Source organism: Schistocerca cancellata, chromosome 8, assembly GCF_023864275.1.
Source record: "Schistocerca cancellata isolate TAMUIC-IGC-003103 chromosome 8, iqSchCanc2.1, whole genome shotgun sequence".
Classification (NCBI taxonomy): Eukaryota; Metazoa; Arthropoda; class Insecta; order Orthoptera; family Acrididae; genus Schistocerca; species Schistocerca cancellata.
Window position 1 is genome coordinate 64,744,883 of NC_064633.1, and position 23,238 is coordinate 64,768,120.

Consider the following 23,238-nt stretch of genomic DNA (forward strand, 5'->3'; position numbering starts at 1 on the left):
TCAGTTTCTTGCAATTTGGTCAGTATTGTGTTTCGCTGTAGTAAAAGTGAGAAAGCTGCAGTTGTGAAACATTATATATTCATGTTTGCTAAGTGTTTGTGTATCTTGTGTATTAGAAGTGCATGTTAATAGTAATGTTATAAAGACCATTCACTTTATGTAAGCCTGAAAGTAATAGGGTGTTTCGGTATCTCTTATAATTTTGCAAAAAGTTTGTGCTGCTCCAGTTGTTAGCTTCAATCTTAAAACATATGTGTGTCCGAGTTCATTGCACTCGCGTGTGGCTAAGTCTAGGTTGTGTTTGTCCGTTATAGTTACTTATACCTACTTTCTTAAACGAGAACATTAATCTTTCTATTGCCTAATTAGGCTGGCGACCGTTTCCCTTATTCTATAAACAGTATAGCTAGGCAAAATTTTGTTTGTTACTGTTCAAATATTTACGTAATTCTGACTTTCATTTCCGATAAGCCACCTCCGTTAGGAACAACACGGTCAACCTAGCAAAATTCCTCTCAGAGGGTAACACTGTTCTGTTGCTTTATACCATTATTAATCTAACAAAATAATTCTGTTTTGCAAATTGCCTCCAGTTTTGAGGTTATGGTATAGTAGTAGCAGACAGGAGTGTTATACGCTGACGGCAGTGCGTGGTGTTCCGCAGAGCGAGCGCGTCGCGCTGGCGGCCTACCGCTGCGCCTGGCCGGGCGCGCCGCCGCACTTCCAGCGCGCGCTGCTCCTCGTCTCCATGCGGGCCCGGAAGCCGCTCACGCTGCGCGCCGGCAAGTTCTTCGTCTTCTCCAGGCAGGCCTTCGTCCAGGTGCGTACAACAACCCCCAACTCCGACAGAAAGGCATAAATAGAGCGTACATTTTTCACGTGCACTCTTTGACATAAAACCTTGCCGGTTACCGGTCGCCGCAGGAGCATAAGTCCGCGACGTGGAACAAATAACGTGGACGCGCTGACTATTCTACAAGTCCGCACAAACCGGCGACACTGTAGGTTGCGGCAGTTACTGAAGGAAGTCCAGTCTTCTTTCCGAGTTGTTACGCGACGTCTGCGCTCCTAGTTTAGCAGTAAACAACGCGTCATCTGAATAAAACGTCTCGCAATCGAAATCAGCCGTTGTGTGAGTTTTTATAGGATCTTCGTCTTAACACTGAAGCCTTAATGTAATTGCAGCACGGCTGCAATATATTTAACTTTCTGACGCATTGGTAATGACAGTTCCATCCAGTAACATTTTTGCGAAATATTTCTCGGCGGAGTGGTTCTGAAAGTTGCACGCGTCGCAGCTGCTCGGGGCCCACCTGCTGGCACCCAGAAGTTTCATCTCACATTCGATAGCAACAGAGCGAGACGATATATTTTAACAAGATAAATATTGTATTACGCTTATATGGGACACGCATCGCCCAAAATTAGTTTTATAGCTTGTGATCCAATCAGAATACCTCATTACGTAGTTTTATCTTATAAGCAATGCATTATGCGTTATATCTCGTTTCTTTTTCTTTTATAACCGATCCTTCTTGCAGTTTTTTTCGTCAGGAATCTGTATGATTTAGTTAAGCCACAGTGAGTAACTCTGCTGTAACGCATTTTCCTGCCATCGTTTCACTTCTTACGGTAAATATATGCGATAAACTCTGAGAATACCTCAGTCTGTAGTCGATAATAATGCCGGCACAGTGCACATTTTGACGTCCACATATGGATTCACGGAGAACGTAACACTGATCGAAAGTGATGTTTAAGGTAGTCATCTACTTTTAAACCACCCAAATCGCTCATTTTTCAAGCTACCCAGAATGCGAGGCAGTAGCTAACTCCAGAGTCAGCAAATGTCTACAGGGATGGCTAACTGCTGTGACACACATTTAGGCCAGAGGAACTACCAGTATACTGACTTCGTTACTCTTTCTGATGTATGAGTCCTACGTGACGAACCAAACTCTGTTCGTATCGCTGACGGTCGAGTCGAAGCTCTTCGGAGACATTTGCACCAGTACACTGAAGCACTTTGGTATTCTGACAGCAGACATCTATGACCAGTAAGACAGCTTACTGAGTCGAGCCAGCGAAAGCGCTCAATGCGTAACGGCTTTCTTGAGATTTTGTTAAAGAATTTTTTCTGGAAACTTGCAGTTCCATTAAATAAAACGGAAAATAAGAAACTAGAATGCACTGGTCTACAGTGCGATTAGAACTGACAACTCACACCAGCCTCGCATAACAACGGATCTGCGGAACCACTGCGCAAACGAGACTCTGCCGGCAGGAGCTCTCTCTCTCTCTCTCTCTCTCTCTCTCTCTCTCTCTAACTCTCTCTCTCTCTCTCTCTCTCTCTCACACACACACACACTCACTTACTCACTCTCTCATCACAGTATCAGATGACGAGCCTCATAACGCAACGTTAAAGATCAAAGCAGTTGTTATATAAGTCAAGTACGGGCGTTCCTGACTCCAGGCTATCTATACTTAAGGTACTCAATTAGATTTAATCTAGAGTTCCTCAGTTTTTAAGCTCTGTGGTGTGAATGGGAGCTGTTTACGCCGTTGTTACATACACTGACGGAAAAAAAATCGCAACACCAAGAAGGAGTTGCGACATAAACGGCACTTGGTAGGCGTGTTCCTACATCTGAAAGATGTCTGTTCAAATATCGCGCCCCTCGCATAAGAATGTAACTAGTAGCGCCATTATGAGGATGCAAATCATGTTCATTTAAATACTCCCTTTAACGGCCATGAGCGTTAGTTACCTTTAAGATTGTACATAGTGAGTTGAGGTTAGTTAAGAATGCCTTTAAGACTAAGAAGACGCCATTATAAACACTTCACTTTGAACAAGGTTGTTTAGGGCTACAAGAAGCTAGATGCTCCTTCTGCTATATCGCTGACAGACTTAGCGGGTATGTAGTCATTATAGATGACTGTTAGCAGCGGTAGTCATGAGAACGTACAGTCACAAGAAGACCGCCACGTGGCGGCACCGAAAGGGAAGACCATCGTGTTCGGCATATGGTTTTGGCGCAGCAGCAGTTTGAGCAGCAGTTGGCACCACAGTCACAAAACTGTCATAAATCTGTTACTTCAAGGACAGCTCTGAACCAGACGGCTGTAGCGCGCATGCCACTGACCCAAAACCACCGCCATTTGCGACCTCAGTAGTGTCATGTGAGAGCTCATCGCTGGGCGGGGTGGAGGTCTGTTGTTTTTTCTGATGAAAGTTGGTTCCGCCTCGGTGCCAGTGATGGCCGTGTGTTGATTAGGAGGAGGCCAATTGGAGGCCTGCAACCATCTTGTCTACGTGCTAGAAACACTCGACCTTCACCTGGAGCTGCGGTCCATGGTGAGACTTCGTACGACAGCAAAAGCACTCTCATGATTGTTTCACGCAGCCCGACTGTAAAATTGTACGTCAGTCTGGTGATTCGACCTATTGTTGGTTGATTTGCTGGAGCGGACCAAACAGCGAGATCATCAGTCCCATCGGATTACGGAAGGATTGGGAAGGAATTCGAACGTGCCCTTTCAAAGGAACGATCCCGCCATTTCTCTAAAGCGATATAGGGAAATCACGGAAAACCTAAATCAGGATGACAGGACGCGGTTATGAACCATCGTCCTCCCGAATGCAAGTCCAGTGTGCTAATCACTGTGCCACTGCCCTAAGTATGAACAGCATGCCAGGCGGTGTTTTCCAACAGGATAACGCTCGACCACATGCCACTGTTGTAACCGAAGATGCACTACAGAGTGTCACTACGGTGCCTTGGCCTGATCGATCACTACATGAGTCTTCAATCGAGCACATGTCGGACATCATCCGGCGACAAATCCAGCATCATCCGCAAACAGCATTAACTGTCCATCTATTGACGGGCTCCGTTTAACTGGTATGGAACTTCATCCTACAAACTGGCATCCGGCACCTGTACAACACAATGCATGCACCTTTCGATGCTTGCATTCAACATTCTGGCAGTTACACCGGTTATTAGTGTATCAGCATTTTACATTTGCAGTGGTTATCTGGCGCTCACATTAACATGTCGTGTTGCAATGTTAATCACCCAGACATATGTATTCCCGAAATTTCATTACAGTACATTATTTATGTTTTGTTGTTGCGATTATTTTTTTCGTCAGTGTAATTTCACTGCAGAAACAGCAAAGCTACTGATCTTAGTTTCCGCTCGTGCAACAGTCGGCATGAGAAATATTGAGGTATATAATTTTCCAACACAATTACAGTTATCACAAATACAAACTAATAAAACACGTACCTTGACACTTTGCAGCGAAGGCTTATTTCAGTAGAATAAAAAGTAATTTGAAATCCACCTTGCCTATTTGGAAATTGACCTAGCCCCACATGTCACGAAACAGTAAGATATCAAACAATTAGAACTTTGAAATCGATTATGTCCCCGTGCAGTCTTGTGCAGAATTTTCATTTTAGTTTACGTAGCTGTGTAAGTAGAAGCAAGAAGAAACCCTAATTTATCCATTTGCATAATTTATTCGAAGAGCAGTGGAACTAAATTATTAAACATAACCTTCCCTTTAGAGATTTAACAATATAACAAGCAGCTGAGCCAGTGGTAAACTTGGTTTTGTTCACAGATTCGTAGTTATCTGTAGCAATGGTAAAGTCCACTCTACATATTCATTTATGAGTAATGTCCCGCGACACGAATTTATGTGTTGTCACGGTATTAAATCAATATAAATTGTTGCAGAGTTCTGCCTGTCTCGCCGGATTCCCATTGTCGTGTCTTCTTATTGGTCTTTTCCAGTTGCCCGACAAAAAGACGCCGATGAAAATGTGTATATTCTACACGGTGAAACATCCAACATTCCATTCTTCTAGATTCACCGATCATGTGCATTGGTACCAAATATGGAGACGAAAGCTCTTCGAGTGAATGAATATGAACAACGATAGTGACAACGGCATACTAATAATGAATGAAGTTTTTTGCGTTACAGGAGGACACTTACGACTAATAATAAATCAGGATATGATGATTGCGCAGTAGACACAATGCAAAAGTTTTGTTAGCATTTTGTTACTGTATTCCATGCTGGCTGTTTGCACAGAAATAAGAAAAAGTCTGAGGCGACACACACAAATACTCAGATGAGATCTGAATCGTCAACTACCCTTTTCTTAGACTGCGAGGCGAGCATGGTGCAGCGGAGCAAACAAACACGACACTGCTTCGTTTAGCTCTCTGCCATTGCTCTGACGGTAGTTAATGCAGACAGTTCACATCATCGATACAAAACCAAATCAAATATTAGCATGGGATGAATTTCTTAGGGCAGATTGATCCATCGATGAAAACAACGCTCTCCTGCTCGGCTTGCAGCGAAATCTTATTTTAACAAAACTAAAAATGTGTACAAAACGACATTGTCTAAAATGTTTAGGAACAGTAAGATAATATGCGCTGTTGACCTCAAATGGATTGTATCCATATCTGGTCTTGCGTCATAAACAACTGTAATATCAGAATACCACCAAAATGTGGAGACTAACACAGCGATGCCAGGACCGCATGACATGTACTCCGACCTCGGATCTGTCTCCATCCTTTGGACCAAAACGTTGAGCTGAGCGTGTGGTGATTCACCACCTGTTCCTCGCTGTCCTCGATGTGTTTCCAGGCACGGAAGCGGTAGATACTGACGGCTCAACTATCGACGGAAGAGCCGGTGTTGCAAGGTGCACTGATCTATTCTCCTTGCCAAATGGAGGAAGTGTCTTCACTGCTGAATCGGTGACCATCAAACGAGCCCTTAGCCATGCTTGTTCTTGTAGTGGCAAGTTGCTTCTAATCTGCAGCGGCTCCCTGAGCTATACACCACTGCTAGCTTCGTTACCCATTAATCGCGACTATGCAGGATCTTTTTCGTGAGCTCCATCAAGCTGGACGGCCTGTCGTTCTTGTTAGGACCTCTGTACGTGTTGGGATCTCAGAGAATGAACATGCCGAGTGCTTGGCAAGTTGCCTAGCAGGACGTCGATTTCGGAAATGGGGTCCCAGAACTGGTCGACTCTACGTCCTCAGTTGTCTGGAACTCAGAATGGTTCCCCCAGCCTCCGCGAACAAACTGGAGAGAATAAAGGAGACCATGATCACTTTCCGCAGAGAATTCCCTGTCCTTTGTCGGCTATACATTTATCACACTTTACTGACCCGTGGCCACATTATCCAACGTGAGCACTTTATTGCTGATGTGGTGTCTATCTCCTAATAGACTGCCCAAATTTGGTGCTTTGCAGCGATATCTTAAACTTCCTGACACGCTACCTAAGGTGCTAGCGGACGACGCCAAAGAGGCTGACTTGGTTTTACGTTTCAAACGCGAAGGTGCCTTCTACTCGTCTGTATTACGTGGGACACTTTGGCCTCGCTGACTGCCCGAGGGATCAGAGGGGCACCTCTCGTCTGCTCTGGCCCAGAGCTCACTTGGCGGGCCTTGCTCGGTGGCCAAGCCTGGCCCCTACCCTTCCCGCCTTTTTATCCTCCTCATTCTTTTATGTTTGCCGTGTTTAATGTTTTGTCTTTCCCAAAATTTTATTATCTTGTCTGTGCTGCAACTCTATAGATGTAGCAGTTAGGGCGAACAGGCTTAGATGGTGGGGTCATGTTACATGCATGGGAGAAGCAAGGTTACCCAAGAGACTCATGGATTCAGCAGTAGAGGGTAGGACCGAGGAGAAGGTACCTGGATTCGGTTAAGAATGATTTTGAAGTAATAGGTTTAACATCAGAAGAGGCACCAATGTTAGCACTGAATAGGGGATCATGGAGGAACTGTATAAGGGGGGCTATGCTCCGGACTGAACGCTGAAAGGCACAATCAGTCTTAAATGATGATGATGATGATGATGATGATGTCTGTGCTGCTAATTTTCTTGGGGTAACGGACGGCGTGGTAGTGCTGGTCGGACGCAAAGTGTGCATCTCTCACCGCATACCGTGGTCCAGGCACCTCCAACTGTATTCTGGGCTGAGAAACTCCCCTCCTACTTCTTCTTGATTTCATCTCAGTCTTATTATATCTTGCTTACAATCGGGCTTCTCGAGGTTTGGCTTTTGTATCCTTCTTCCGAGATTTATTGCTAGTTCGATACATATAGGATGAAGGAACTGATGATCTCGCAGTTTGGTCCCTTTAATTCCAACAACCAACCAACAGTTACTCACTGTGGCTTGACGAAGACATACGAATTCCTGGCGAAAAAAATGCGTAAAGAATCGCTTATAAAAGGAAAACAAACCAGATATGAAGAATTACTAGTAACATTAAATAACGTATAGAGTTATTCTGACGGGATCACAAAGTATAAAAGCTAATTTTGAGCGATACTCATGGCTTGCATATTAGTATAATACAATATTCACCATATAATAACGGGTCGTCTGCCTCTGTTGCTGTCGAGTGTGAAATGCGAATGTTAGCTTCTTTTTGTGGAGCATCACTCAACGTCATTAAAGCATTTTATGTTATCCAAGGAGGTGTGTGCTGCCGAGAAACCTTTCGCAAAAAATGTTATTGGCCGGAATTATCATTACCGGAGCTTCAGAAAGTTGAATACATTTCAACTGTACTACCATTACACTCCTGATGTCAGCATTAGGACGAAAGTTGCAATAAAAACATGCAACGAGCAGTTTCGATTGCGAGATGTTGCATTCAGATGACGTGCGGTTTACTGCTAGACCACGGGCGTAGACGTAGCATAAAAACTCTAAAAAGGAGACTAGACTTCCTCCAGGAGGTGTTGCAACCTACAGAGTTGACAGTTTGTACACGCAACAGGATTTAACGAATTATCAGCGTGGCCATGCTGTTTGTCCCACTCCGGGATCGGAGAGGACTTTGTGGCGGCCGGCCGCTGACCAGGTTATATGTCAGAGTGTGCCGTCAATCATTCACATCTGCGCACTTTTACGTTGTTATTCATTTCAAAACTGTTATCTTCGTACTGTAAACTTATGTGATTATGGGTCCTAATTCAGCTCCTGCTCCTGTTTTCGTCGCCCTAGGAATTTCCAGTATCTAACTAACGTTTAGTAGCGTGCGAATGTCTGACCTCATTCCACTGTATTGTTAACCGCATCTGTTGTGCACAGCGTGTACGAGGGAGTTCAGTTTTTATGTTGAGGTGAGTTAGAGCAGTGGCCAAATTTACAGCGTGCTATTCTTAGCGTAAGTACTGATTAGCGTTCAAATACTGAGCTGTGTTTAAGTCCTGTGTTGCTCTTTCTGCTGTGTAAAGGCTACAGTCAAGGGTGTAGCGTATATTACTGCAACAGCCATTATAATAAATCTAGTGAGGATTGCAGTTTCGTCCGCCGCGCGGGATTAGCCGAGCGGTCTTAGGCGCTGCAGTCATGGACTGTGCGGCTGGTCCCGGCGGAGGTTCGATTCCTCCCTCGGGCATGGATGTGTGTGTTTGTCCTTAGGATAATTTAGGTTAAGTAGTGTGTAAGCTTAGGGACTGATGACCTTAGCAGTTAAGTCCCATAAGATTTCACACACACTTGAACATTTTGCAGTTTCGTCCCCCTTGTAAATCCTATTTCGCCCTCGGAACGAAATTTAGAACTGTTATAAAAATTTGATTTTATTTGCTATTTATAAAGATTATTTTACTTTTCTTCGGATAGGTTACCGCAAGCAGAGAGAAATGGATTCGTTTCACGAAATATTCGGTTTACATTACAAAACATGCTAATCATCAACACAGACATCGAATTCATACGTGACACATGTTTAGAAGACTGAAAATAACTTGAAAAGGTTGTTCATTCATGGCGTTCAAGTGACTGATGAAAGTCAATTAACTTCCATTATGATTGTCTAAGTTCAAAATGGTTCAAATAGCTCTGAGCACTATGCGACTCAACTGCTGAGGGCATCAGTCGCCTAGAACTTAGAACTAATTAAAGCTAACTAACCTAAGGACAGCACACAACACCCAGCCATCACGAGGCAGAGAAAATCCCTGACCCCGCCGGGAATCGAACCCGGGAACCCGGGCGTGGGAAGCGAGAACGCTACCGCACGACCACGAGATGCGGGCGATTGTCTAAGTGGTTTTGATGGTAGGAACTATCCTTGTAGAAGTGTCGCAGACACAATGACGGTGCACGCTCTCGCATTGCCCTGCATGAAATAAACGTATGTATTTTCGTTAGTATTTATTTACATTAAAAATGTTGCACTGTATCGCTCATAACCCTATCAGAATTAATGGTTTGTTCAAAAAACATCGGTCCTGTAGATCGAGTTGCACTAATTGCGCACCACTCTCCTCATGAAAAGGCTCTGGTGACGATTTTCACAATTCCACCGCCAACTGCTGCGCGAGTCCACATATCCAGAATAAAGCAAACACTTTAAGACTGTTATCCACAAAACGAGCCACTGCTGATGATTTGTGCGTCCTAACACTTTGCAGGAAATCGGTGTTGGCTTTGAAGGTCTTCTCCGTCGAGTTTGCAAACAATGAGGTTCTCAGCGGGACGTCCACACGTCAGTTGTTTCGGTGCGCGGTGGCAGCTTACAAAGACCAGGACGCTTTTCAGGGCCTCCTACTAACAAACATCTGAACAGCTTTTCCTTTTAATGGTGATTCATCAGGAACCTGTTCCCCATGGTACTGCTGAAGGAACACGTTACATTCAGGTACTTGAAGTCTGTCCAATAAAACGTTCGCAACAACCATAGCGGAGCACATATGAAAAAATTTGCATCTGCATCAGAAGCGATTACACTGCTACGTGTATGTCGCGGATGTTGAGACTACTTAAATCACCCGATCTGTTTATTACAGGTCAACACAGAAAAATATCTCCGCCGGCAGTGAAAGCATCATCCATCGAACGCCAAGATCTTATTTGCGGTGGTAATTTTGATAGAATACGACATATCTACATCTACATCTACATCCATACTCCGCAAGCCACCTGACGGTGTGTGGCGGAGGGTACCTTCAGTACCTCTATCGGTTCTCCCTTCTATTCCAGTCTCGTATTGTTCGTGGAAAGAAGGATTGTCGGTATGCCTCTGTGTGGGCTCTAATCTCTCTGATTTTATCCTCATGGTCTCTTCGCGAGATATACGTAGGAGGGAGCAATATACTGCTTGACTCTTCGGTGAAGGTACGTTCTCAAAACTTTGACAAAAGCCCGTACCGAGCTACTGAGCGTCTCTCCTGCAGAGTCTTCCACTCGAGTTTATCTATCATCTCCGTAACGCTTTCGCGATTACTAAATGATCCTGTAACGAAGCGCGCTGCTCTCCGTTGGATCTTCTCTATCTCTTCTATCAACCCTATCTGGTACGGATCCCACACTGCTGAGCAGTATTCAAGCAGTGGGCGAACAAGCGTACTGTAACCTACTTCTTTTGTTTTCGGATTGCATTTCCTTAGGATTCTTCCAATGAATCTCAGTCTGGCATCTGCTTTACCGACAATCAACATTATATGATCATTCCATTTTAAATCACTCCTAATGCGTACTCCCAGATAATTTATGGTATTAACTGCTTCCAGTTGCTGACCTGCTATTTTGTAGCTAAATGATAAAGGATCTATCTTTCTGTGTATTCGCAGCACATTACACTTGTCTACATTGAGATTCAGTTGCCATTCCCTGCACCATGCGTCAATTCGCTGCAGATCCTCCTGCATTTCAGTACAATTTTCCATTGTTACAACCTCTCGATACACCACAGCATCATCTGCAAAAAGCCTCAGTGAACTTCCGATATCATCCACCAGGTCATTTATGTATATTGTGAATAGCAACGGTCGTATGACACTCCCCTGCGGCACACCTGAAATCACTCTTACTTCGGAAGACTTCTCTCCATTGAGAATAACATGCTGCGTCCTGTTATCTAGGAACTCCTCAATCCAATCACACAATTGGTCTGATAGTCCATATGTTCTTACTTTGTTCATTAAACGACTGTGGGGAACTGTATCGAACGCCTTGCGGAAGTCAAGAAACACGGCATCTACCTGGGAACCCGTGTCTATGGCCCTCTGAGTCTCGTGGACGAATAGCGCGAGCTGGGTTTCACATGACCGTCTTTTTCGAAACCCATGCTGATTCCTACAGAGTAGATTTCTAGTCTCCAGAAAAGTCATTATACTCGAACACAATACGTGTTCCAAAATTCTACAACTGATCGACGTTAGAGATATAGGTCTATAGTTCTGCACATCTGTTCGACGTCCCTTCTTGAAAACGGGGATGACCTGTGCCCTTTTCCAATCCTTTGGAACGCTACGCTCTTCTAGAGACCTATGGTACACCGCTGCAAGAAGGGGGGCAAGTTCCTTCGCGTACTCTGTGTAAAATTGAACTGGTATCCCATCAGGTCCAGAGGCCTTTCCTCTTTTGAGCGATTTTAATTGTTTCTCTATCCCTCTGTCGTCTATTTCGATATCTACCATTTTGTCATCTGTGCGACAATCTAGAGAAGGAACTACAGTGCAATCTTTCTCTGTGAAACAACTTTGGAAAAAGACATTTAGTATTTCGGCCTTTAGTCTGTCATCCTCTGTTTCAGTACCATTTTGGTCACAGAGTGTCTGGACATTTTGTTTTGATCCACCTACCGCTTTGACATAAGACCAAAATTTCTTAGGATTTTCTGCCAAGTCAGTACATAGAACTTTACTTTCGAATTCATTGAACGCCTCTCGCATAGCTCTCTTCACACTACATTTCGCTTCGCGTAATTTTTGTTTGTCTGCAAGGCTTTGGCTATGTTTATGTTTGCTATGAAGTTCCCTTTGCTTCCGCAGCAGTTTTCTAACTCGGTTGTTGAACCACGGTGGCTCTTTTCCATCTCTTACGATCTTGCTTGGCACATACTCATCTAACGCATATTGTACGATGGTTTTGAACTTTGTCCACTGATCCTCAACACTATCAGTACTTGAGACAAAACTTTTGTGTTGAGCCAACAGGTACTCTGAAATCTGCTTTTTGTCACTTTTTCTAAACAGAAAAATCTTCCTACCCTTTTTAATATTCCTATTTACGGCTGAAATCATCGATGCCGTAACCGCTTTATGATCACTGATTCCCTGTTCTGCGTTAACTTTTTCAAGTAGTTCGGGTCTGTTTGTCACCAGAAGGTCTAATATGTTATCGCCACTGTCGTAATATCTTAACAAGTACTATTTGGCAATCTTTTATAGGCGCACACACTTCTTAGTCCTGAATCGGTAGATCTCGCTAGTACTCGAAAAACTGTGGGCCAGCAATCTTTCGTTTGCCTCACTGCCAATAATGGCTACTTCAGTGGTACACACAGTATTTTTATTGTATCTGCAGTGCATTTGAGAATTGAAATTCCAAATCTTAGAAACTTAAGCAAAAGCATGTCCTTCATAATCCAAGTGCAGTTAAACAGGTATTACCGCCTTGGAACACGATTTTTAAAGATAATTTACTTCCGTCTTCAATCTTTATGGTTGATCGGATTAGGATACTTTCGTAATGGGGCGACCTGCTGAGGGTGAAGGGATGTACAGAGCATTCATTTTAACTGAAGACATTGAAATATCTCGAAAACTTCACATCGGATCAAAAAAAAGTTGTAATTCCTGTTTGTTTGTCTCTAAGGAGAACATCTAATGACACGACACTAGAGTCTCCACCCTACCCCATGAGCGGGTGGCGGGGGGGCAACTTTGAAATCTTAAATGGGAACTCCATTTTCTTTTTTGCAGATTACGATTCTACGGCAAAATGTACGTACGTTTTGTACACAGCATTTCCTTCGTTTCGCCACAGATGGCGCTGTAATCGGAAGAACAGAAATGCGTACACAATCGTAATTTACATGTTACACAATGGCGCTTGAATGTCAAATGGCACGTGGTACCCATCCTCCATGCTCCGAGTGTAAACCAGGCCAGCACATCGTAACTTCTAATTGGAAACGCCATTCGCAACGTTGCATTCTTCCGACAAATCGAACAGGGGACTACTCGACGCGCCGCTATGGCCGTGGCTCGAGGCAAGCGCTGCTCGACTTTCCCAATTAGAGTAAGTGTTCAAACGAAGTACCACCAACTGCAATACACTTTGTGATCCGCTTTTCAAATGACCGGCCACAGGACAGAAGCAAATCTGCGGGAATGTCATCACAGGTGTTTCTGGTGGTGTCGACCACGATTTCACACCCTGTTGGCACTTGCTGGTACACCTTATCTTTTAAATATCTCCACAGAAAGAAATCTGACTACGTCAAATCCGGTGACCATTAGAGCCAATTAATAGGGTCACCACTGCCGATCCACCGACCAATGTAAACAAGGGCTAACACCTCCCGTGCTTCAGTTGCGTAATGCGCTGGGCAACTGTGATGCTGAAACCACATGCGTTGTCAAATGTCCGGGGCAAGATCCTGCAGTAGTACCGGTAGTTCTTGTCCCAAAAACATTCCATATTTGCGTCCATTCAACGTGCCGTCGAAAAAATACGGACCAATGAGTTGCCCCCCGTGATGCCACACTATACGTTAATCGACGTTGATCGACGTTGATGGTCAGCTTGCCGTAACCAATGGGGATTGTCTACACTCCAGTAATGCATGTTACGCCGATCAACGCTGCCATGGTTTGCGAATGTAGACTTATCGGAAAATAGCATCTCGGCAAAGAAAGAGGGAGTCGTTTGCATTTGTTGACATGTCCATTCACAAAACAGTACCGCGTTATGGAAATCGACGCCATGAAGTTCACGTGGTATGGATGATACTTACGATGATGCGGACATACCAGAATCGAGGTGTAACTGACGGGCGCTTATCCGTGGGTTGTGGTACACTGCCGCTAGTGCAGCTATTTCACTATCTTCTCCTGTAACACGTTTGCTTCATTTCTTCTCGCCGGTCTGTACGCTGCCATCAGACATAAAGGCGTTCACAACATTGTAAGAGAATGAGCGAGAGTACGCTTTCTCTGCAAAACGATCGGCATACATGGCAACAGCAGCCTCAACATTTCCATAAATCAGGATCATTTTAATTTTTTCTTTTGGGATTCAACAGTCATCGTCCACCTGCACGTCTGTTCTCCAAACGATAGGTAGGTGTGCAGGCAAAAAACACTGAAGTATTGTAACGGTAATGTCTAGAGCCACTATCTATTCCATGTCTGCACGATACCTGAGCTCCGGTCGCAGTATACGGCCTGTTGTGATACGTCGTAGTTCGCTACACGGCCACGGTGGCGCGTCGAGTCCGATATGTCGGAGGAATAATACGTTGCGAATGGGTTTTCCAATTAGAAGGTATGAATCACTGGCTGGAACCGTTATGGTACCGCTTTTCTACAGAGGTATGCAAACCAAAACAAACAACCTTCAACAGTAATTAAAACCTCACCAGGAACCAGCAATGTTCGTGCCTGAGAAGCAGGAATCATGAAAGGACTGGCCAAGATGGTTTAATTGAACATCATTTAGCAAGACATTTTACTAACGCAATTATTGCGACTTTATGTAACTATAATGAACATTCAAGTGTAGCACAATTACTTTTTTTAACAATGACAAGTATTAAAGAGAAAAAAACAGTCTCGCAGTAGTTTAAATGAAACAATGAAACAAATCCACACAAGGACCATAAATAAATAAATAAATAAATAAATTTTTTGCCTGACTCATGTAGTACTATCACCGTCAGAGGGTGGTACGGGACTACAAGTCCCACCGCCACACCTCCAAAGTGAATTGCAGTGACGCAGTCACTGCCCTGTGGAAATTACTGCCTCACCAACACAGTTAGACCGCAATAGACCGGTGATGCTGTATTGTAACATATCACCCCGGACTACAAGTCCATTAAAAAAAAAAAAACGAACTAGATATCCGTTTCCTGTTGATTGGAGCCACCTTTACCTCCAGGAAAAGTCCGTAGATCAAAGTGAAAACATAAAATCCGACACCCGCCGAACATCAAAACAACAAAACCGCAGTAGCTACAACAGTTAATACTCAGTCACAAAATTAAGACTACAATAAGGAAGCAATACAAGTGAACAGCATAAGTAGATAAGGCTGCGCTCAACGGTACGTTCACAAGCATTCATTCAACGGCCAACCCACCTAGACGAGGGCCCCACCGTCCGGTACAACCACCGAACCACACCCTCTCAGCGGACATGGTAGGGTGGGACAATGGACAGCCCGGCTACGAACACCACAAAAAGCAAAACACAGTTGAACTGTACGTCACCGATTATTTTCTATGCGGATGAGAATAAGGATGATTTACCGTGCAGATGAACGCATAACCAAGTGACACACCGTAACCTGCATATACATAAGGGGTGGCCTACAAGAATTTACTAGAAATAAAGCACCCTGCAAATATATACGTATGTACATGTGTCGATCTCCGCGAATTAGGAGAAAACTATTTTTAGCTGCTATGTTTACAAGTAAATGATAACTTTCTTGCAATTATTTTAAAACTATCAGTGAGAATAACAGTAAATGCGTACAAATAACCTTCAGACATTAGAGACAATTTAAAGCTGATTGCAACAAGTGAGGAAAGAAAACCGTACTGCTCAGCAATTGAAACAAATTTCTGGTCACAGCTCAACTAAAAAGAGGCTATCCTATGACATAAAGTACACTGAAGAGCCAAAGAAACTGATACACCTACCTAATATCGTGTAGGACCCGCGCGAGCAAGCAGAAGTGCCGCAACACGACGAGGCATGGACTCGACTAATATCTGAACTAGTGCTGGAGGGAGCTGAAACCATAAATCCTGCCGGGCTGTCCACAAATCCGTAAGAGTAGGACGGGGTGGAGATCTCTTCTAAACAGCACGTTGCAAGGCATCCCAGATATACGCAATAAACTTCATGTCTGGGGAGTTTGATGACCAGTGGAAATGTTGAAACTCAGAAGAGTGTCCCTGGAGCAATTTCGGACGTTTGGGATGTCGCATTGTCCTGCTGCAATTTCCCAAGTCTGTCTGAATGCACAATCGACATGAACGAATGCAGATGATCGGGCGGGATGCTTACGTACGTGTCACCTCTCAGAGTCGTATTTACATGTATCAGGGGTTCCATATCACTCCAACTGCACTCGACCGAAATATTTACTGAGCCTCCACCACCTTGAACAATCCCCTGCTGACATGCAGGGTCCATGGATTCATGAGCCTGTCTCCATGCCCGTACACGTCCGAACGCTCGATTCAATTTGAAACGAGAATCGACCGACCAGGCAACATGTTTCCAGTTACCAATAGTCCAATGTCGGTGTTGACGGGCCTAGGCGAGTCGTAAAGTTTTGTGACGTGCACTCATCAAGGACATACATGTGGGCCTTCGACTCCGAAAGCCCATTTTGATGGCTCAAATGGCTCTGAGCACTATGGGACTCAACTGCTGTGGTCATAAGTCCCCTAGAACTTAGAACTACTTAAACCTAACTAACCTAAGGACAGCACACAACACCCACCCATCACGAGGCAGAGAAAATCCCTGACCCCGCCGGGAATCGAACCCGGGAACCCGGGCGTGGGAAGCGAGAACGCTACCGCACGACCACGAGATGCGGGCCCCATTTTGATGATGTTTCGTTAAATGGTTTGCATGCTGACTCTTGTTGAAGGCCCAGCACTGAAATCTGCAGCACTTCTGTCACGTTCAACGACTCTCTTCAGTTGTCGTTGGTCCCGTTTTTGCAGGATCTTTTTCCGGCCGCAGCGATGTCAGACATTTGATGTTCTACCTGATTCCTGATGTTCACAGTACACTCGTGAATTGGTCGTACGGAAAAATCCCCACTTTACCTCACCTCAGAGATGCTGTGTCCCAGCGCTCGTGCGCCCTGTACAAATTCATTTAAATCTTGATAATATGCCATTACAGCAGCAATAACCACTCTAACAACAGCGCCAGACACTTGTTGTCTTATATAGGCGTTGCCGATCGCAGTGCCGTATTCTGCCTGTTTACGTATCTCTGTGTTTGAATATGCATGCCTATACCAGTTTCTTTGGTGCTTCAGTGTATTCTCCTTACGTAAGACAGGGTACAGACCACGGTTTGATAAACGATAACGACTTGGAACACAAACTTTACAAAAGTGACTTAGCATTAACACAAAGAGGTTGAGCCAGTGCCGGATCACCAAACTTATAAGCGTCGGGCAAAACAGATAACTAGTGAGCTTAATTACTGATCGATTTCAAACAGTCTGAACTGCCAAAGACGACCGTGAGCAGCAATACAATACTACCGGGCTGTTGTGGCCGGAAACAGTCAATATCTCGAGTTACAGCTTTACGTCCGCGGCCGATAACAGCAGAAGACCACTTCGGGTTGAGTTAGCAATCTCCGCCGAGTCGTGCAGAAGTGCCCGCCTTCCAGCACAAGGTGGCCACACAGCCGCAACTTGGTCCGGAAAGCCAGCAGGCCTCCACGTGCGGCACTCAATGGCCAACTCGGTACTCTCTTTGCCACAAACACCGCTCACTGCCCGTCGTCCAAACCCTCGCTGTTCACAACCAAAACCGGCCAAGAGTGCAAGACAGTGAAGATATACGACAACGCCAAAGACACCAAAACAAGAATCGACCGAAACATGCGAGCCGCACCTGTTTACTGGCCTGTCCTACCCTCGCAGCATGGAGGCGTGATCCCGCGTGCAGTTGGATATTCAAGGGCCACTGAGTAGCATGTCGTGAATTACGATTTTGTACCCATTTCTATGCCTCCGATTACAGCGCCATCTGTGGCGAGACGAAGAAAATGCTTCAGACAAAACTTATGTAGATTTTGCCTTAGATCCGTAATCTGCAACAAAAAACGGGAGTTTCCATTGAAAATTTCAAAAGTTGACCGCCGCAACCCACACATGGAGTGGGGTGGCGGGTAGAGTGTGGCGTCGTTGGATGTCCCCCTCCGAGACAAACAAGGTGGCATTATAACATTTTTTGATCCGATGTCTAGTTTCAATGTCTTTAGTTAAAATGAACACGCTGTACAGTTAAGTCAGGATGAAATGTACAAGCTTTGAGCGGTCACAGTATTGGTAATACTGAACAAAAAAAAGCTTCAAATGAACATATGCCTTTTTCTTAACCGTATTCGACAAATAGCTGTTTGAAAGTCATGGGCGTCAGCCGGATGTCGTTCTTCACCAGCAGTCACGTGTGAATGCAACAAAAGTGACTTTAGGCTACGTTGTTGTTGTTGTGGTCTTCAGTCGTGAGACTGGTTTGATGCAGCTCTCCATGCTACTCTATCCTGTGCAAGCTTCTTCATCTCCCAGTACCTACTGCAACCTACATCCTTCTGAATCTGCTTAGTGTATTCATCTCTTGGTCTCCCCCTACGATTTTTACTCTCCAATACTAAATTGGTGATCCCTTGATGCCTCAGAACATGTCCTACCAACCGATCCCTTCTTCTGGTCAAGTTGTACCACAAACTTCTCTTGTCCCCAATCTTATTCAATACTTCCTCATTAGTTATGTGATCTACCCATCTAATCTTCAGCATTCTTCTGTAGCACCACATTTCGAAAACTTCTATTGTCTTCTTGTCCAAAATATTTACCGTCCATGTTTCACTTCCATACATGGCTACACTCCATACAAATACTTTCAGAAATGACTTCCTGACACTTAAATCTATACTCGATGTTAACAAATTTCTCTTCTTCAGAAACGCTTACCTTTCCATTGCCAGTCTACATTTTATATCCTCTCTACTTCGACCATCATCAGTTATTTTGCTCCCCAAATAGCAAAACTCCTTTACTAATTTAAGTGTCTCATTTCCTAATCTAATACCCTCAACATCACCCGACTTAATTCGACTACATTCCATTATCCTCGTTTTGCTTTTGTTGATGTTCATTTTATATCCTCCCTTCAAGACACCATCCATTCCGTTCAACTGCTCTTCCAAGTCCTTTGCTGTCTCTGACAGAATTACAATGTCATCGGCGAACCTCAACGTTTTTATTTCTTCTCCATGGATTTTAATACCTACTCCGAATTTTTCTTTTGTTTCCTTTACTGCGTGCTCAATATACAGATTGAATAACATCGGGGAGAGGCTACAACCCTGTCTTACTCCCTTCCCAACCACTGCTTCCCTTTCATGTCCCTCGACTGTTATAACTGCCATCTGGTTTCTGTACAAATTGTAAATAGCCTTTCGCTCCCTGTATTTTACCCCTGCCACCTTTAGAATTTGAAAGAGAGTGTTGTCTTTACTGATCGTTTCACTTAGTGTGGTGCGGTATTATTAACAACTCATCATTCCAGTTGTTTTGGATAACATAGATAACAGTCTTAATGGAGTTCGATACCTTAATTTCCTTCAAATCTGTTACCAGTATAGACCGAGGATTTCCCTTTGGCAACACGACGCAGTACGTACTTTCAGTACTATGGAGCTTCTGCACATTCCGTACGGCAAGTGACACAGTACCTCTCTAAATGTGTCCTGGTCGTGGGATGCGTTGCCGTGTAGTCACTTCTTGGACACCGAGGGCACCCGGCCTTACTTCATTACATTACTGTTTGTGGGGTTATCTTATGAGCGAAGTCTGCAAGCGCAGAGTGGACACAAAGGAAGAACTTCTGGCTCGAATTTTACATGCGTGTGCTCAAGTAAAGGAGCCTACGAATGAGCTCAGATCGCCAATACAGCAGCTGAGTACAAATTCTGCTTCATTGTGGACTCTTCTTTTGTGAGGAAATGTACCAAATTAAACAAAATATTAGATCAAGAGGTTTCATTTACTATCGTCGGTAGCCGCGCGGTCTCAAGCGCGTTGCCACGGTTCGTGCAGCTCCCCCAGTCGGAGGTTCGAGTCCTCCCTCGGGAATGTGTGTGTGTGTGTGTGTGTGTTGTCCTTAGTATAAGTTAGTTTAAGTTATATTAAGTACTGTGTAAGCCTAGGGACCGATGACCTCGGCAGTTTGGTCCCATGGGAACTTACCACTACCAGTTACTATCACCTGCATTCGTCGTGTTCTCCATCGTTTCACTAGGTTCCTCGGAAACTATTAAGAACGTAACATATGTTGATATGACGTTTTTCGTTCAGAATCACTAATACCATCTCTCCTCAAAGCATGGACACTTAGAAGACGCAACAAGTCCAGTAAAGAGACAGCTTACACTACACTCGTTCGTCCTCTGTTAGAATATTGCTGCGCGGTGTGGGATCCTTACCAGGTGGGATTGACGGAGGACATCGAAAGGGTACAAAAAAGGGCAGCTCGTTTTGTATTATCACGTAATAGGGGAGAGAGTGTGGCAGATATGATACGCGAGTTGGGATGGAAGTCATTAAAGCATAGACGTTTGTCGTCGCGGCGAGATCTATTTACGAAATTTCAGTCACCAACTTTCTCTTCCGAATGCGAAAATATGTTGTTGAGCCCAACCTACATAGGTAGGAATGATCATCAAAATAAAATAAGAGAAATCAGAGCTCGAACAGAAAGGTTTAGGTGTTCGTTTTTCCCGCGCGCTGTTCGTGAGTGGAATGGTAGAGAGAGTATGATTGTGGTTCGATGAACCCTCTGCCAAGCACTTAAATGTGAATTGCAGAGTAATCATGTAGATGTAGATGTAGATGTAGATGTAGATGTACCTCTCCTCCTCATTCACCCAGTACGTAGCAAAGAAACAATAATGTGTAATTTTATGCAGCATTAATAATGTGGGGCCACAGTCATAACATATTTCCTTAAAGTCAGCACCGCCATTAGACTGTTTTTATATTTGCAGTGTTACGTTTACACTCAGTGATAAAACAAAGCAGTAGGCTTTTACCATAAATAGTGACCCTTAGACTATATGTCTAATAGTGTATTTTAAATACGACAGTATGCCGTCTTAGGCACTGTATAACATTAACACACTTGATAACGGCACATTAAAGCCGAAATCATGATCGTGTAAATGTAACACTGCAAATAAAAAACAGTCTAATGGCGGTACTGACTTTACAGGAACTTGAAATATGTAAAAACATGCAATTATAAAGAAATAAGTAAGAATATGTAACTTTAAAATGAAATATATCAACGATGGCAACAGGATTCGCGAACATTTACACTTTTTATGCGAGTAGAAGCGAAGGAAAAGAATATAAAAATTGTTCAAATGGCTCTGAGCACTATGGGACTCAACATCTTAGGTCATAAGTCCCCTAGAACTTAGAACTACTTAAACCTAACTAACCTAAGGACATCACACACACCCATGCCCGAGGCAGGATTCGAACCTGCGACCGTAGCAGTCCCGCGGTTCCGGACTGCAGCGCCAGAACCGCTAGACCACCGCGGTCGGCCGGAAAAGAATATATAATAACATAAATACCCGGGCTCTAACGATGATATTGTGACATATTATGTAATATTCTGAAGTCTAAGTTTAATTTTATCGTCTGTCTGAAGCACAAATTAGACAGTATGCAACATTCGGTTAGTCAGACTTGACATATAGTACGTACGATACGTCAGACAGGAAGCGAGCGGGAACTCAAATGTTTAACTAGCTCTAGTACTCTAATTGCTCATCATTACACGTCAGGTTCAGTACGAGAGTATCGTCTGTGTTCCAGGTGATGAACGTATCCTACTCGTACTTCACTGTGCTGCGCAGCCTCTCGGAGGCCTGAGTGGCCGCCCAGCACCGGTTGCAGCCACGGCTCGCAGCCCATCACGAACAGCACGACCTCGCTGCGCTTCACCCCTGTCTGCTGCTGTCTCACCCGAGAACGCGTCACAAATACTTCACAAGCAAAGACACAGAAATTACTAACGGATTTTCTACTCTAACCGTGCGATATTTTCACAATTTTCCCACCAAAATAGGTTCTCAAGGTGTTACAGATGCCTCAAGCAGGACTGTTTAACTTACAAAGATTTCTCATGTATATTTCATTACGTTTTCGCCGTATTACGATTTCTGTTATCGTCGTACGCAACTTCACGTAACTGAAAAATATTTCGCTTCAAGTGATGAAATACAAGTCAAAGGATCAAACAGAAGTGTTCCATTCGTTATGGTTTTGAAAACTGTAGATGTCAGTGGAAAATAAAATTATGAAATTACAGCTTCATTTCCCTACGATCAGTCAGTAAGAAAACATCAGAACCTGGAAAATAATTTGCAATTTTTTCACGAAACTGAATTCCAGTTTCATGCAGAAAATTACTGGAGGAATATTCTTTATGTTAAATCATTTTTGGAGTCCAACATATGAGGAAAACTTCCCACCAAGCCGTAGAATGCACACAATTACTAAAAGACATTCATCCGAATTCGTCCGTACTATATTCTCTCTGCTCAATATGCCAAGCGAAATTCAATTTCTTTAAAAAAAATCGTCTCTAGGTCTATTAATTTCTAATGAGCCATTGCAAAAAGAAAGAAATAAAACATTGTTAAGGCGTTATAGACTAAGTACAACGTTGCATTCAGTGGAATAAAACTTGGTGGAAGAAGGCAAATAAGGTAAATTCTGCATTGAGTGGGGCGAGTTCTACATTGCACAAAAAATACATTAAAATGCCAATATTGTGACGCTATTGCAGAAATATAAAGCACCTAATATTTTTTAATGTTGTGTCAGTATTTTCCCATTTTTACCTTACGTCCTATCCCTGTTTGTACAGTTCATATGACATTGCATGCAACTGAGCTGAAATTTGAAATTTTCAGCTACCTCCAACATGGACTTCATGCCAAACGACCTACCTGTGCCATTATCCGCCAACTACGAAAAAATTGGAAGGGGAAAGGGTAGGGTTTGGAAACAAGAGGGTAGAGGAATCGAATATCAGAATTTCATACCTAATATTCCAGTCCTAGTATCACTAGGAAGAAAGGAGAAACTCTCCCACACAAAGGGAGTGTCCCAATCTAATAACTTAATCAATACTAAACTAACTGCTGTACGGCAATTACCAAACTTCTGTCGCTTCAACAATCTTCATCTTCTTCTAAGTCTACAATGGAAGCTGAGGCCTACAAAAATTTATCTACACTCTACTGTCTCCGATCGACGTATCGAGACAATATAGCTTGTCTTACAATATTTGGCAAATTATCGGACTTTGAAAATAGTTCGTACATCAAGTAATTTAGAAATTATATGCTGGAAGAATATAAAA

The 23,238-nt window shown here is 43.7% G+C and overlaps 1 protein-coding gene across 1 annotated transcript in view; it reads left to right on the plus strand.

Annotated features, from left to right (window-relative positions):
- Positions 1-22,595, plus strand: part of LOC126095347 (odorant receptor Or2-like) — a 210,311-nt gene extending 187,716 nt beyond the window's left edge. Inside the window, exons 6-7 of the mRNA XM_049910151.1 lie at positions 665-820; positions 21,684-22,595. Of these exons, the coding sequence (XP_049766108.1) occupies positions 665-820; positions 21,684-21,740 (213 nt within the window). The 3' untranslated portion in view covers positions 21,741-22,595. The remainder of the gene's footprint in view (positions 1-664; positions 821-21,683) is intronic.
- Positions 22,596-23,238: the final 643 nt, after the last annotated feature.